This window comes from Capra hircus, chromosome 24, assembly GCF_001704415.2.
Source record: "Capra hircus breed San Clemente chromosome 24, ASM170441v1, whole genome shotgun sequence".
In the NCBI taxonomy this organism is placed as follows: domain Eukaryota; kingdom Metazoa; phylum Chordata; class Mammalia; order Artiodactyla; family Bovidae; genus Capra; species Capra hircus.
In genome coordinates this window covers 23,291,947-23,308,126 of record NC_030831.1, presented here as the reverse complement: position 1 = coordinate 23,308,126, position 16,180 = coordinate 23,291,947, and the positions used below count along the sequence as shown (strand labels likewise).

The window sequence follows — 16,180 nt, the reverse complement described above, 5'->3', positions numbered from 1 at the left end:
CAAAAAACATCATTAGCTTAGCTACCTCATTCCAGAGTTAATTCAATAAATTTACTATAAAAATTATGTTTTAATCAGGCATTAGAATTTGTTTTAAGAAAAAAAAAAGCAGCACTGTATCATTTTCATGTATTTTAAATACAGAAGCATATTCAGCTTAAAAACTGAAAACAATGACAGAGCTAAGAATAGGTTCAATTTTGGAAGTCAAAAGCTTTATTCCATTTATGTGAAAAGAAAATATATCAACATTCTTTTACCATTTTTGCTTTGTACAAAATTTCCTAAACAATTAGAAGCAGTTAAAAGAAAAGTTTGTAGAAAAATGGAAATGCCTTACTCAAGACAACACAACATCTATAAAGAATTTAGTGTTAAGTCTCAACAAATTTTAATAGCTTTTGTACTGAAAAGTCACCATCATTAAAAATTAACTACTAAATTTAATTTCCTATCACATATCCTCTAATACATCATTTTTATTAAAAACATGCTTTATTAGATTTCCCAACTAAATTAAATGGCCAATAGTAGTTGTTTTTATTGCTGCTTTGTATACTTTAATAATTTCCAAAACTATTCTGTTCAGCTAAATTAGATGCAATCTTAGTCTCAAACATATTTTTACTAAAATTGTATTCACATGTACACAGGGTGATAAAAAAGAATTGCATGTGTGTGTGTTTTCTTAAATTAAAACCAAGGTGTGCAATATGCAGATACAGCAGGCTATAAAATATAATAGGCTAGAAAAGAGATTTTTTTAAACTAATAAAGAATGCAAAAAAGATCTTCACGACCCAGATAATCACTAATGTAGAGCCAGATATCTTGGAATGTGAAGTCAAGTGGGCCTTAGAAAGCATCACTACAAACAAAGCTAGTGGAGGTGATAGAATTCCAGTTGAGCTGTTTCAAATCCTGAAAGATAATGCTGTGAAAGTGCTGAACTCAATATGCCAGCAAATTTGGAAAACTCAGCAGTGGCCACAGGACTGGAAAAGGGCAGTTTTCATTCCAATTCCAAAGAAAGGAAATGCAAAAGAATGCTCAAACTACCACACAATTGCACTCATCTCACATGCTAGTAATGTAATGCTCAAAATTCTCCAAGCCAGGCTTCAGCAATACATGAACCGTGAACTCCCTGATGTTCAAGCTGGTTTTAGAAAAGGAGGAGGAACCAGAGATCAAATTGCCAACATCTGCTGGATCATGGAAAAAGGAAGAGAGTTCCAGGGAAACATCTATTTCTGCTTTATTGACTATGCCAAAGCCTTTGACTGTGTGGATCACAATAAACTATGGAAAATTCTGAAAGAGATGAGAATACCAGACCACCTGACCTGCCTCTTGAGAAATCTGTATGCAGGTCAGGAAGCAACAGTTAGAACTGGACATGGAACAACAGACTGGTTCCAAATAGGAAAAGGAGTACATCAAGGCTGCATATTGTCACCCTGCTTATTTAACTTCTATGCAGAGTACATCATGAGAAACGCTGGACTGGAAGAAACACAAGCTGGAATCAAGACTGCCAGGAGAAATATCAATAACCTCAGACATGCAGATGACACCACCCTTATGGCAGAAAGTGAAGAGGAACTAAAAAGCCTCTTGATGAAAGTGAAAGAAGAGAGTGAAAAAGTTGGCTTAAAGCTCAACATTCAGAAAACGAAGATCATGGCATCCGGTCCCATCACTTCATGGGAAATAGATGGCGAAACAGTGGAAACAGTGTCAGACTTTATTTTTGGGGGCTCCAAAATCACTGCATATGGTGACTGCAGCCATGAAATTAAAAGATGCTTACTCCTTGGAAGAAAAGTTATGACCAACCTAGATAGCATATTCAAAAGCAGAGACATTACTTTGCCGACTAAGGTCTGTCTAGCCAAGGCTATGGTTTTTCCTGTGGTCCTGTATGGATGTGAGAGTTGGACTGTGAAGAAGGTTGAGCGCTGAAGAATTGATGCTTTTGAACTGCGGTGTTGGTGAAGACTCTTGAGAGTCCCTTGGACTGAAAGGAGATCCAACCAGTCTGTTCTGAAGGAGATCAGCCCTGGGATTTCTTTGGAAGGAATGATGCTAAAGCTGAAGCTCCAGTACTTTGGCCACCTCAGGCGAAGAGTTGACTCATTGGAAAAGACTCTGATGTTGGGAGGGATTGGGGGCAGGAGGAGAAGGAGACGACCCAGGATGAGATGGCTGGATGGCATCATGGACTCGATGGACGTGAGTTTGAGTGAACTCCGGGAGATGGTGATGGACAGGGAGGCCTGGCGTGCTGCGATTCATGGGGTCACAAAGAGTCAGACACGACTGAGTGACTGAACTGAAAGAATGCAATGTGCAACAAATTTCATAACGAAGAAGACAATTTTAAAAGAAACCCATAAAGTCCAAAAGTCTGTTCTATACATCTGTGTCTCTTTTGCTGTCTCACACGCAGGGTTATCATTACCATCTTTCTAAATTCCATATATATGTGTTAGTATACTGTATTGGTGTTTTTTCTTTCTGGCTTACTTCACTCTGTATAATAGGCTCCAGTTTCATCCACCTCATTAGAACTGATTCAAATGTATTCTTTTTAATGGCTGAGTAATACTCCATTGGCTCTGTGGCTCTGAGGGAGATGGTGTGATGATTTGGGAGAATGGCATTGAAACATGTAAGAAACGAATCACCAGTCTATGTTCAATACAGGATACAGGATGCTTGGGGCTGGTGCATGGGGATGATCCAGAGAGATGATATGGGGTGGGAGGTGGGAGGGGGTTCAGGATTGGGAACTCATGTACACCCGTGGCGGATTCATGTCAACGTACGGCAAAACCAATACAGTATTGTAAAGCAAAATAAAGTTAAAAAAAAATTGTAGGTTAAAAAGAAAAAAAAAAAAAGAATAAAAGAAACCCATAGAAACTCACACGATCCTCACCAGAAAAGTGACTCGGAAAGTGGTGGTGGTTGGTTTAGTCGCTTAGTCAGGTCTGACTCTTGTGACCCCGTAGACTATGGCCTGCCAGGCCCCTCTGTCCATGGGATTCTCCAGGCAAGAATACTGGAGTTGGTAGCCATTCCCTTCTCCAGGGGATCTTCTGACCCAGGGATCAAACTCGGGTCTGCTGCATTAGAGGTGGTCTCCGAATTGCAGGCAGACTCTTAACCAGCTGAGTCACTGGAGAGGGCCTGACACAGAAGGTACCACAGACCAAAAGCAGCATCTGAGTATGAACTATACCTGCATGACCCAATTCTGCTGCCAACTTCAGACTCCAAAACTGTCAGATAGAAATGTGCGTGGTATCTTCAAAATTATAATCTGGAGTAGTGGCACCATCCTTTTTCCTCAGGCAACCCATTTGAGATGGGTCCCCTTAAATCTGTATATTTAAAATAAGTTCCCCAGGTAGGAGTCTATGCTGTCAGTCCAGCATATAATCTAAACAAGGACAGAAGAAAAAATGTGACTGCCATTGCAATATTGCTTTACACAGTTATCTACCTCACAACTAAATTGCTATTTTTACATTTACTCCCTTCCATGTTTACACTTAAAACAAGATTATGGTCATCTTATACATTTACTAGCCAAGACACATGCTTGCTGTACATGTGTATGCATTATTGTTCTGAAACAGAAATATATCCCAACTTCAAAACCTTTTTGCTTTAATCATTTTCATGTCCTATCAATATTTTAAGTTATTTGAGAGTTTGAACTATTAGGTTGAGTCAATATGGCAAGTTCATACGGTTCAATGTAATATTCATGTTCATGTTCAGATATTAGAATACAAAATGTTTACCTATTATTTGCAGATAACATGGGTTCAGTTCAAGATGAACATATCAAAAATGAGTACTGTAATAAAACAAGTCATCTGAAATTTTTGGTTTCCCAGTGCACATAAAAGTTATCTTAATACAATATGGCAGTCAGTTAAGTGTACAATAGCATTATGTCTCAAGAAATAATGTATATAACTTAAAAATACTTTATACTAAAAATGTCATCATCTGAACCTTTCACGAGTCAATCTTTTTGCAACAGTAACACTGATCACTAAGCTTTTGCATCAGAAATCACTGATTTCAGATCACCATAATATAATAATAATAATAAAAAGGTTAGAAATATCAGTATTATAAGAATTACAAAAATATGACAGAGACAAAAAGTGACCAAATGCTGCTGGAAAATTGGCACTGATATACTTGCTCGACATAAGGCTGCCGTAAACCTGCAAGTTGTAAAAAACACAGTATCTGCTAAGTGCAATAAACTGAAGAGCAATATTAATAAAATGTACTGAATTACCTATAATATAGTAACAGCCTATGTAAATTATTACTTAACTTTCATTAAACTGATATTTATGCAAAAAAAAATTACCTGCTCTCAGCAGTAAGACCTAAAGTTCTTTGAAGTTTATTATAATTAATCATTATTATAAGATGTTTATGGGCTTCCCAGGTCGCTCAGTGGTAAAGAATCCTCCTGCCAATTCAGAGATGCAGGCAATGCTGTTTCAATCCCTGGGTGGGGAAGATCCCCTGGAGGAGGAAACAACAACCCACTCCAGTATTCTTGCCTGGAGAATCCCATGGACAGAGGAGCCTGGTGGGCCATGGGGTCTCAAAGAGTCAGACATAACTGAGCATACATGCATAAGATATATATATGCACACTATGTCTGTATACATATATACCATATTCTAATAATTATATGCATATTAGCCACTGAATTCCAATTAATTATTTTCTATGTATCAAAAATGGCCTGACCAATCAAAGCATATTAAAACCTTTTTATTTTTTTTTTATTTTTTTTTAAATTTTTTATTTTTTTTAAATTTTAAAATCTTTAATTCTTACATGCGTTCCCAAACATGAACCCCCCTCCCACCTCTCTCCCCACAACATCTCTCTGGGTCATCCCCATGCACCAGCCCCAAGCAAGCTGCACCCTACGTCAGACATGGACTGGTGATTCAATTCTTACATGATAGTATACATGTTAGAATTCCCATTCTCCCAAATCATCCCACCCTCTCCCTCTCCCTCTGAGTCCAAAAGTCTGGTATACACATCTGTGTCTTTTTTCCTGTCTTGCATACAGGGTCGTCATTGCCATCTTCCTAAATTCCATATATATGTGTTAGTATACTGTATTGGTGTTTTTCTTTCTGGCTTACTTCACTCTGTATAATTGGCTCCAGTTTCACCCATCTCATCAGAACTGATTCAAATGAATTCTTTTTAACGGCTGAGTAATACTCCATTGTGTATATGTACCACAGCTTTCTTATCCATTCATCTGCTGATGGACATCTAGGTTGTTTCCATGTCCTGGCTATTATAAACAGTGCTGCGATGAACATTGGGGTACATGTGTCTCTTTCAATTCTGGTTTCCTCGGTGTGTATGCCCAGAAGTGGGATTGCTGGGTCATAAGGTAGTTCTATTTGCAATTTTTTAAGGAATCTCCACACTGTTCTCCATAGTGGCTGTACTAGTTTGCATTCCCACCAACAGTGCAGGAGGGTTCCCTTTTCTCCACACCCTCTCCAGCATTTATTGCTTGCAGATTTTTGGATCGCAGACATTCTGACTGGTGTGAAGTGGTACCTCATTTTTTAGAAAACAAATATGTGGAAAGTGAAATGTTTTCAAATTCTGGTAAATGAATGATGCATTTCTAAATGCTATTAGAATTAGAAAACATATACTAGAAAGAAAAAAGTCGCCTTGAATATATTCTTTAGAAGTCTATCATAGGTAAGTGATGTGAAAGTTGCACAGTCGTGTCCGACTCTTTGCGATTCCATGGACTGTAGCCCGCCCGGCTCCTCTGTCCATGGAATTCTCCAGGCAAGGATGCTGGAGTGGGGAGCCATTTGCCTCTCCAGGAATCATAGGTAAAAGCTGAAATAAACATCAATGCACTGTAGGGGAATTCTTCCCTCACAAGTCTCTCTCCCTCTTTCATTGTTTCTAGACATTACACTACTTTTCTTGGCACATGCCATTGTTAATTTTTAATGAATAAACAAGTTACTGTTTGAATATGATGTATGAATAAACAAGTCATTCATACGTTAATGAAGTACCAAAATATTGGAAAAATTATGTTAAACATATCTCTATATAATTCTATTGAGTTGAGAGATAAGGCACATTCAATACCTTTTAGAGCAATATATTCTGTGATGTCACAACCAAAACAAAACAAAATGAGGGCCAAAGAGAAATGTATACAATTTTCCTATTGTAATCCCTTACTTTTAAAGGCAAATAAGCTAATGTGCAAAGATTTGAAAGGTGTGCCTCAACTTCTCTTTATAGTTCTATATTCCTATAGTCTTTTAAAAATGGCAAACGGGAAAATACAATTTGTTGTGACTTAAAAATACAGAAATCCTTTGCTAGTGATAATCTAATAATATTTTTGAGTTTCATAAAGCACACATTTTTCCTTATAAAACTATCAACAGTATACAATATGTTATTAACTCAGAAAAGTAATTCAGATATCTATTAGAAAAGTATTTCTCTATCAGAAGTTGAATATTGTGAACTGAATCTTTGTCTGTTTCTAAACCCAACACTTTTGCCAGATACCCTTTATTAATAATAAATTACCTAAGACAAGAACAAAAGATAAATCAGCTATTTTTAGGTACCAATTCCAAATCAATAATTTTAAAAAATACTATTATGAGCTAGTCCACATTCCCACAAATTTCTAGTGTCTTGGATTGGACAACATAAGCCTTAAGCGACATTTCTGTTTATAATCCATTGAAATAGATGGAAAAACAAGAATACTTACAAATTGATGAACATTCGAGTACAGAGCACCTCTAAGCTTTTTCATCCAGGAAAGCATTTTGGAATTCCATGGGCCACAACCACTACAGTGAAGAACCTGTTGCCCAGTAAGCTCCTTATACTTCACCAGAGCTTAAAGGACTTCATAGTGTCCTGAGTAACTCAAATGATTATGTAATATGTTAAACAATTTTATCCTAAAGGCATTACTGAAGATAGCAAAAAAGTTTTACATAGTTTAATATATTTTAATGAAAAAATGGGTGAAGGTGGTCAAAAGGAACAAACTTCCAATTTAAAATATGTAAATTCTAGGGACTTAATGCACAGCATAGGGCCTATAGTTAATAATACTGCACTGTAATTTGGAAGTTGTTTAAAGAGTAGATCTTAAAAGTTCTTGTCACAAGAAAGAAAAATGGTAACTATATGAGATGATGGATGTTAACTAGACTTATTGTGGAGATAATTTTGTAATGTATTACACACACAAAATTGTTACATTGTACATCAAAACTAATAATGATGTGTTATGTAAATTATACCTCAATTTTTTAAGTGAGGGTAAAATATTTCCTAAACAAAGATTCAAAGTTTCTGTGCATTTCTATATTTTAATTGAGTTAGGGCATTATAAACTTAAAATAAGTAAAAGAAACTGAATATTACACATCAGTTTTGACACACTTTTTTCGTATCAAATTCATCATTCTGGTTTGTATTTTCTTCACCTTTACCTAATTATCTAGTCTGATGGCAAGACATTTTCCTTCTTTTCCTCTCTTTTTCCTATGTGCATTATATAGTTATATCTACAAACTGATTTATATTTCATATTCTTTCTTTCCCTTGATATTGAAGAGATTTAAAAATCATCCATTACCATGTGAGATGAGACCCGAAGAAGTTTATACTCACTATGTCCAATAACACTCTGTTACACTTTCCTGTGTTATAAGTATGGGAAAGAGTCCTGAAAACTGATAATATGCTATTTCAATTTCTTTCCAATAATACCTTAAAGTAACTGCTTAGTACTAAAGAAAATAGAATGCTTTAGCTTTAAAATGTTTATCTTGTTCATATTTTATGAATATTAAACTGGAGTTTCACACATTCATATTTCCTAGACTTCACTCCAATTTCCATTTCTAAACTTCTCTCCATTGCCTTCTTAATATTCATCTTATTGGATTATTACTGAGATGGTCCTTCTCTGCCTACATCAGAGATGCAGTGTCCTTAACTTTGGTATGCACAGGACATTTTCAGTGTCTATAAACATTTTTGGCCGTAATGGTTGGCGGTAGGCAACACTGGCACAGAGTGAGTGGAGGCCAGTGGTGCTTCGAAATCCCTGGACTAGACTACTCTAGATGGAAGCTGTGTTCAGGTTGCTACCATAACTGGATATGTTACATCATAAGTCCTTACCCACTGATTACTAAAGATCAAAGCATATTATCCACAGAAAGCAATATACCCCCAGACCCAAGGTAGTCCTAGTATTCTACATCCCCACTGATTTCAAGGAGACACAAATTAAAAGTTTTAGTAGCACGAATTCTTATTTTTACAGAGCTAGGACTTTTCCCACATTGGTTCAATGAACTGTAACCAAAAGCAAATGGTATATGTACACTTTTATTCCTTTAGATTGTGTGTCAATTAAAGGCATAGGGACCATATCTCTGTTTTTACTGAACCTTAGACTGTATATACCAGAGAAGGCAATGGCGACCCACTCCAGTACTCTTGCCTGAAAATTCCACAGGCGAAGGAGCCTGCCTGCTAGGCTGCAGTCCATGGGGTCACTAAGAGTTGGATATAACTGAGAGACTTCACATTCACTTTTCACTTTCATGCATTGGAGAAGGAAATGGCAACCCACTCCTGTATTCTTGCTGGAGAAATCTCATGGAGAGAAGAGCCTGGTGGGCTACAGTCCATGGGGGTCACAGATCTGACATGACTGAACATGCACTCACACATACTATATATACATCTTAGTATTCAAGAAGCTCTTAAAAAAGGTAATATGGATGAAAAAAGCAAGAAACAGACTACTGTAAAAGATATAACCTATTTTTATAAAATGATGACAAAATCTTCTGAGTATGTACATCTGTGTGTAAGTGTGTGAGTGTCTGTGTCTGTGTGTGTGTATATATATATACAGAGAAATTCAGGAATGTTAGTTTGTCAGTATGGGTTACCTATGAGAGTGCCATTGTCAGGGAGAAAGAGAAAAGAAAATCATAAAAAATATGCAAAATGTATGTGACAAATCATGATTATGGTGAAAAGTTAGATTTACATAATGGGGCATAATTATTTACATAATAGACTATTTAAGAAGTATCTCGAATGGAGAAACTGAAAGGAAATCATAAACACAAAAGATTCCCTAATTAATATGATATTTATAGTATAGAAGAAAAACAGCTGATAAGAAAAATAATATCATTTCATACCCTGATAAATCCTCTGAAGAATGTTAAAATTTAGGTAATAGAGAGGAGGAGAGAGTCCTGAGCTCAAGAAAGATATTAGGGCTTGGAGAGGCAAACGTGAGCCTCATCAGGGTACAGATCATATTGAAAGCCAAGTGATCTGATGGGATCATCCAGGCAGTGAGCACAGAAGAAGAGATGGAGAAGGGCTGCACCCCAGCATACTCCACCATCTATTGACTAGACAATGAAAAAGGAACCCAGAGACAGGCCCGCCAGGAAGCAAATGGTGTGTGATCCTTTTATATCAGTAATTAGAAAGATGAGGACTAAGGTCGGATCAAAGAATCAGGCCACATGAAGACTGCTGGTAGCACTCACACGAGCAAGTAGAATGGGATGGTGAGGATGAAACCCTACCTGAGATGAGCCGGGAAGAGTAGAGTGAGGAAGTGGAGATGAGACAGGTTCTCAGTTTTGCAGTAAAGAGTATCGTGGGGGGGGGGGGTGGGGCAGAGAAAAGGGCAATGAATACAGGGACACCGTGAGATTAATGGCGGTCTCCTAAGGAGGGCCTTTATTACATCATGTGTGTATGTGGATTCTGGGGAAAACCTGTGATGCAGGAGAAAGAAGAGGTAATTGCAAGCAGAGAAAACTGCAAGAGAAGTGTGAGGAGAAGGCGTTGAACAAACTGGAGAAGGCTGGAGAAGAAACTACTAGGTATGTCCTTATCCTTGATGCACACATCAACATACAATGAGAAAGGCATCAATGCCTTCTCCTAAGATGGAGTAATATTTGACATTATTCCTCCATATTTTATTAAAATCAACATATATTTATGTCACATCAACTGTCTCCTAGCCAAAGATCCACAATAGATTTCAATCAAGAAAATAAAGGATTTGCATCATGAGAGACATCCTCTTATTATTTATGATCCCCAAAATTAAGGAATAAAAAAGATGATGGTCAGGCAAAACATGTGAATAATATTAAGAGTGATACACACCCACCCACTACACACATATATATATAGTTATTCCATTATCCTGGTACTATACGTTTTTCATTAAAAAAAACAAAACCTGAAAATCTACTAATATTTTAGAAGAAAAAAGCAATTTATAGCCACACCAGAAGAACTACATTCTTAGAAATTTCCCAAATAAGCATCATTTCTGTTGCAAGAGCTGTTATACTATGTAACAAGTAAAATGTGATTTTAAAGCCACTGATGACCAGTGTCCTGCTCCTTCTTTGTAACTCACACCATCAAGGACACAAGCATCTTTTAGATTCATCTGAAGTGGGAACACAAGTCCTCCCTCACATTTATAAAGACTTTCTGATTAAAACTAGGGATTTCCCGTTTGACAACATAAGAACACTAACAGAAGCTAGAAATGCAGCAATCTTGTGCAACCAGTTTTTAAATCAAGTACCAGAGAAAACAAGTAAAGAGCTTTGCTATCAACAGATGCAGGCACAAAAATACAGTCAAAAAGCTCATATAAATTTGTTAATTACCGGAATAATAAACTAGTTTTGAATAAAATTGGACAATTTCCTTCTATTTGTAAGCCTGAATTTTTATCCGCAATTACCAAGTAAGGAACATTTCCTTGCATGCAGGATATTATATTTACAAAGACAAAAATCTACAAAGATAGTTTCAAAAAATCTCTGAATATACTAGACCTAAAGTGTTAATTGCTAAGCCTTCTCTACACGTCCAATTTTCTCGACCTTAACTCCTCTATCAAGGACAGTGCGATGACTCAGGAATCATCAACAGACCCAGGAATGAAAGATCATGATCATTCTTTTCTTTAGAGCTGAATAAAACAGCTCAAAATCGCAGCAAAAATCTTCTTACCCAGCAAAATCACTATGGTAAATTTTTCTTTTGTAACAATTATTTTTTGGCTATCCCTTTGTCTTTTAGTAAAATCAAAACATCCTCATTAATCTCTGACCATTATTAAACTCTTTATTGAGTCAGGAGAATAATGGTCCAAGAAACCAAAGTTGGAAAACATTACAGAAACCCAAAGTCCACTAATGTAACTCATTTTAAGCTCAGAATGCGAAACATGGGCAAGCTTGAATTTTATAACTAGCAGTTACAGTTTTAATCCAAGTAGTTGAATCTAAGAATAATGAAGCGGATAACATAACCTTAGTGTACAGAAAAAAGTCTCCATAGAAACAGATAAAAAATTACCACCAGAATAAGAAGCGGTTGTTTTAATCAATTCTGATCCAGGATTATGTTATTGTTTTGTTTGCTCAGTTTAAAAGGCTTACCATCTTGTTGGCCATGAAGAGCCTGGGGACTTTGCATCCTTTCCTCAAGATTGGAGCTGAGGTCAGAGTTCACAGCTGACATCCGTGTTGAATCACTCATATCAAATTCATCACTTTCTATTGAACTTTCATCCTGAAAATGGTTTTAACATATCATCAAGTATCATAAAACATAATATACTCAGATGACTATTTTATCTATAGGATCAATTAAAGTTTAGCCAGTAAGTAAGCTTTTATAGGGCTCAGTTAAATGATAACATGAATAGATGCTTGAAATAACAAATAAGACATTAAGACTTGTGAAGATTCAATGTGTCTTTGTATACAGGAAGATGTAAAAGGTTTAAAGTAATGTATTTAGAAGGATGTAGTTGAGGAATTATCTGAATAATGAAGGAATATATTTTTTAATTATTAAAAAACTTTCTAAGAGTCAATCACAAAATATAGCATAAAAAGAAACACATTTTTATTTTTAATGACAATAAAATATTTTAAGCAAAACTCTGACACTGTAATAAAATATCTGAACTGAAAAATTTTTATTGGTACACAGAATAGAATCTACTTAAAGAGAAATTTACATGTTTAGATTCAAAGTCCTTATTAGTCAGAAAACAAGTTAATCTTAATACAGCCTTTCTTCCTTGCAAGGGAATAAAAATGGCATTACAACAAAAAATTCTAAGTAAAAGTACAAAAGATTCAGAAGCCAAACAGCAACAGAAAGCCAAATCAGCAAATGGCTAAATTCCCAAAAGGCAAAGCTGCCAAACTGTCAATTCATCAAAAAATCTATCAAAGATTAAGTTAAAACAAATATATGCTATGTTGCTATAATCATTTTTCTTGAAGCAAATTCCTTTGGGAGAACTGACTTTCGGACAAATGCTGTGTGCTTATGTAGGCAGGAAGACCGGAGAAACTCGTGTAAAATACCAAAAATGTTTCACTGAAACCACCAGGTTTAACTTCAACTCATAAATATTTGATCTCAAAGTTTAACATTGATGCAATGATTACCAGTAGCAGCAGTAGTAGTACTGATAATTATATCACAGACTCTGTTATTTAGTTGTTCACTTATGTCAGCTTCATCCAACCTGTGAGTTAGCATTTACCCAGTTAGTGCATTGTGAAATTTACCCAGTTAACACATTGTGAAATTGAGGCACAGAGCAGTTAGATAACTGATCACACTATTACATACCAGAACTGGGATTCATTATGATGTGACCCAGGCTTGAGAAAAGAGCTTCTTTGAATAGAAAGCATTCCCTTGGCTTCATAAATGGCATCTTGGCATCAGTGAAGAAATCGCTATGGTCAGGAAACAGGAACATTCAAGCACACTAACAACGGGCATTCTGATCCTTAGGTCAGACCCAGGTATCTGGGTGTTCTTCCTCTATCAAAGGTTCTGCTAGTGTCTGGGTCTACCATGGAGCACTGAAAGTGAAGTCGCTCAGTCGGGTCCGACTCTCTGAGACCCCAGGAGCCTACCACGCTCCTCCTTCCATGGGATTTTCTAGGCAAGAATACTGGAGTGGGTTTTCATTTCCATCTCCAGAGGATCTTCCCGACCCAGGGATCGAACCCAGGTCTCCTGCATCGTAAGCAGATGCTTTACCGTCTGAGCCATTAATCAGCAAGGAAATTCCACACTGGCAGGCCTCTGGGCCATCAGCTACATAGACTTCTAGACACATGCCCTCTCTTGGGACATTTTCTCCAATTCTAAATTCTATGAAAAATACAAAGTATCTGAAATAAATATTTACGTTCAAAGAGGAAAAAATAATAGAATTCACTGCACACATTCACATTATCAATGTGTACCATATATGTACATATGTACACAGGACACACACATAGCTTGATAATATGCATATCCATTATAAATACTATATATACTGTCTGTAATATATTATTTTAGAGCACATTTTCTGGAGCCACACTGCCTGGATTCAGGTTTATACTCTGCCACCTATTAGATGTGTTACCTTAAGCAAGTTACCTAACATTTCTGTGCCTCAGTTTCCCCACCTGTAAAATGAGAATAATAAAAATAGCATCAACCTCATAGGGCTGTTTAATGACTGAGAGACTATATTATATTTAAAGTAGTTAAAACAACATAAGGTACATAATAAGCACAAAGCTGTTTGATACTGTTATATGGAATATGTAACAAATTCTACAGTATATAAGATTTATATTTATTATACATGAACACACATAAAAATGAATTTAAATATAATGGTAAAGATGATCAATCTGTGTTTATAAAGTAGCTGTGGATACTTTATAAAGAGTCTTTATAAAAGTGTTTATTATATGCACTGCAAAGAGCAAGCTAGATGTAGTCTAGTAATATATTATTTGCATAATAAGTGTATATGTGTGTGAGAGAGAGATTTGTATTTCATATGTATGTGTGTGTGCGCACGCGCTCAATCGCTCAGGCATGTCTGATTCTTTGAGACCCTGGGCTGTAGGCTGCCAGGCTCTTCTGCCCATGGGATTACCAAGGCAAGAATATTGGAGTGGGTTTCCACTTCTTCCTCCAGGGCATCTTCCTGACCCAGGGATGAAAACCATGTCTCCTGTGTCTCCTGCATTGGCAGGAGGATTCTTTACCACTAGCGCCACTTGGGAAGCCCCTATATAAATGTGAAAGTAAAAGTGCTCAGTCGTGTCTGACTCTCTGCGACCCCACGGACCATATAGTCCATGGAATTCTCCAGGCCACAATACTGGACTGGGTAGCCTTTCCCTTCTCCAGGGGATCTTCCCAATCCAGGGATGGAACCCAGGTTTTCCACATTGCAGGAGGATTCTTTACCAGCTAAGCCACAAGGGAAGCCCAAGAATACTGGAGTGGGTAGCCTATTCCTTCTCCAGGGGATCTTCCCCACCCAGGAATGGAACTGGGGTCTCCTGCATTGCAGGTGGACTCTTTACCAACTGAGCTCTCAGGGAAGCTATATAAATGTATTAGGAAAGATATATAAATGTATCTACATGTAAAAAGTATGTGTGTGAGGTTATGTGTATGTTTAAAGAGAAATTCGATACAAAGAGTGATGCTGCAGTGTCTGTCTGTTCTATAGAATGGTTTATACGAAATGCACATTACGGCTGATCAATGTAGCTAGTGTGACTAAAGAACTGAACATTTAATTTTAGCTAATTTAATTTTGTTTAAATTTCAATATCCCTGTATGGGTAGAGGCTACCATGTTGTAGATTCAACTATTTCTCATTGTTAGATATTTCCAATCATTACCATTAGCAATGCAATAAACATCCTAATATGTAAATTGTTTTATACATTAAATTCCTTAGTATAAATTTCTAGTCAAAGCATATAAATAACTTTTTAAAGTTTTTTGTTAATTATTGCCAAACTCTCTCCCAAAAAGTCTGTTGTGGTTTAAATTCTCATCAATAGTTTATAAGAAGGCTGATCTTACTTTGGATACAGTATTTTGTAATTTTAAAGAAACTCCCATTCTTGGCTGTCTTTATTTTTCTCACTAGCATTTAGTATCATCTCACATACTTAATTTCATCATTGATTTCCATTATGGTCCCCACCACCACTAGAAGATAAGCTTAATAAAGGCAAGGATTTTGTCAATTTATTCACTGCTTATTTCCACTGCCTATAAGACTGAAGATTACATAAGAAGGTACTCAATAAATATTGGTTAAGATAACTGGTTAAACATTTATTAAATTTAAATATAACACTACAAAAGGGATATCTCACTTGATTTCCATTTTTACCATGACTTATTTAACCACTTTTCTATCTTTCAATGATCACAATTTCCAAAATTTTTTAAGTAATATAATTCATCATTTATCTAAATAGTTTTAAGACAATGTACACCCAAGGTAGAATTTTTAAAATGTAAGGATGAAAGTTATTTTCCTAGTCCAACTATCATTTAAAAGTATCTATTTTTTTTTAATGTGAAATACTCAGGATTTTTTAGAAGCCAGAAGGACTTAGCATATGCAGGCTCTGCTGGCTCAAAGTTGATCTTATTTTTTGTCCTATTAATAAAAATATCAATATCTAAATGAGTTTTCTACAAATAATTTGACAGCTCTAACTAATTTATGGGTTTTTAAAAAATGATTTTCAATTGTGTGTTGAATCATGGGAATAATATTTTCATTCTTGGGGATGGATAAATAGTAATATTTTCTTAACTGCTTTTCCTGTCTTTGAATGGCTTTATTATGAGTTAATCACTTACATATATCCATCTGATAATATGGAATCTGATGTTGCCATGGCACTAATACAGGTTTTCTTATAGAATATACTTTTCATAAAGTCTTTTGAGACAAAATAATTTTATAAATACAGTTTTGAGATTAAACCTGTTGACATAAAGAGGAAAATAAGTACCACAGCTTTCTTATCCATTCATCTGCTGATGGACATCTAGGTTGTTTCCATGTCCTGGCTATTATAAACAGTGCTGCGATGAACATTGGGGTACATGTGTCTCTTTCAATTCTGGTTTCCTCAGTGTGTAGAATCGCCAGTCTA

General features: G+C 36.1%; 1 protein-coding gene across 2 annotated transcripts in view; it reads right to left on the bottom strand.

Moving 5' to 3' along the window:
- The window catches only part of NOL4 (nucleolar protein 4), a 468,589-nt gene that overhangs the window by 313,561 nt on the left and 138,848 nt on the right, over positions 1–16,180 (bottom strand). For both annotated transcript variants that reach the window (XM_018039797.1, XM_018039798.1), the window contains exon 5: positions 11,608–11,740. In XM_018039797.1, coding sequence (XP_017895286.1) covers positions 11,608–11,740 — 133 coding nt within the window. The remainder of the gene's footprint in view (positions 1–11,607; positions 11,741–16,180) is intronic.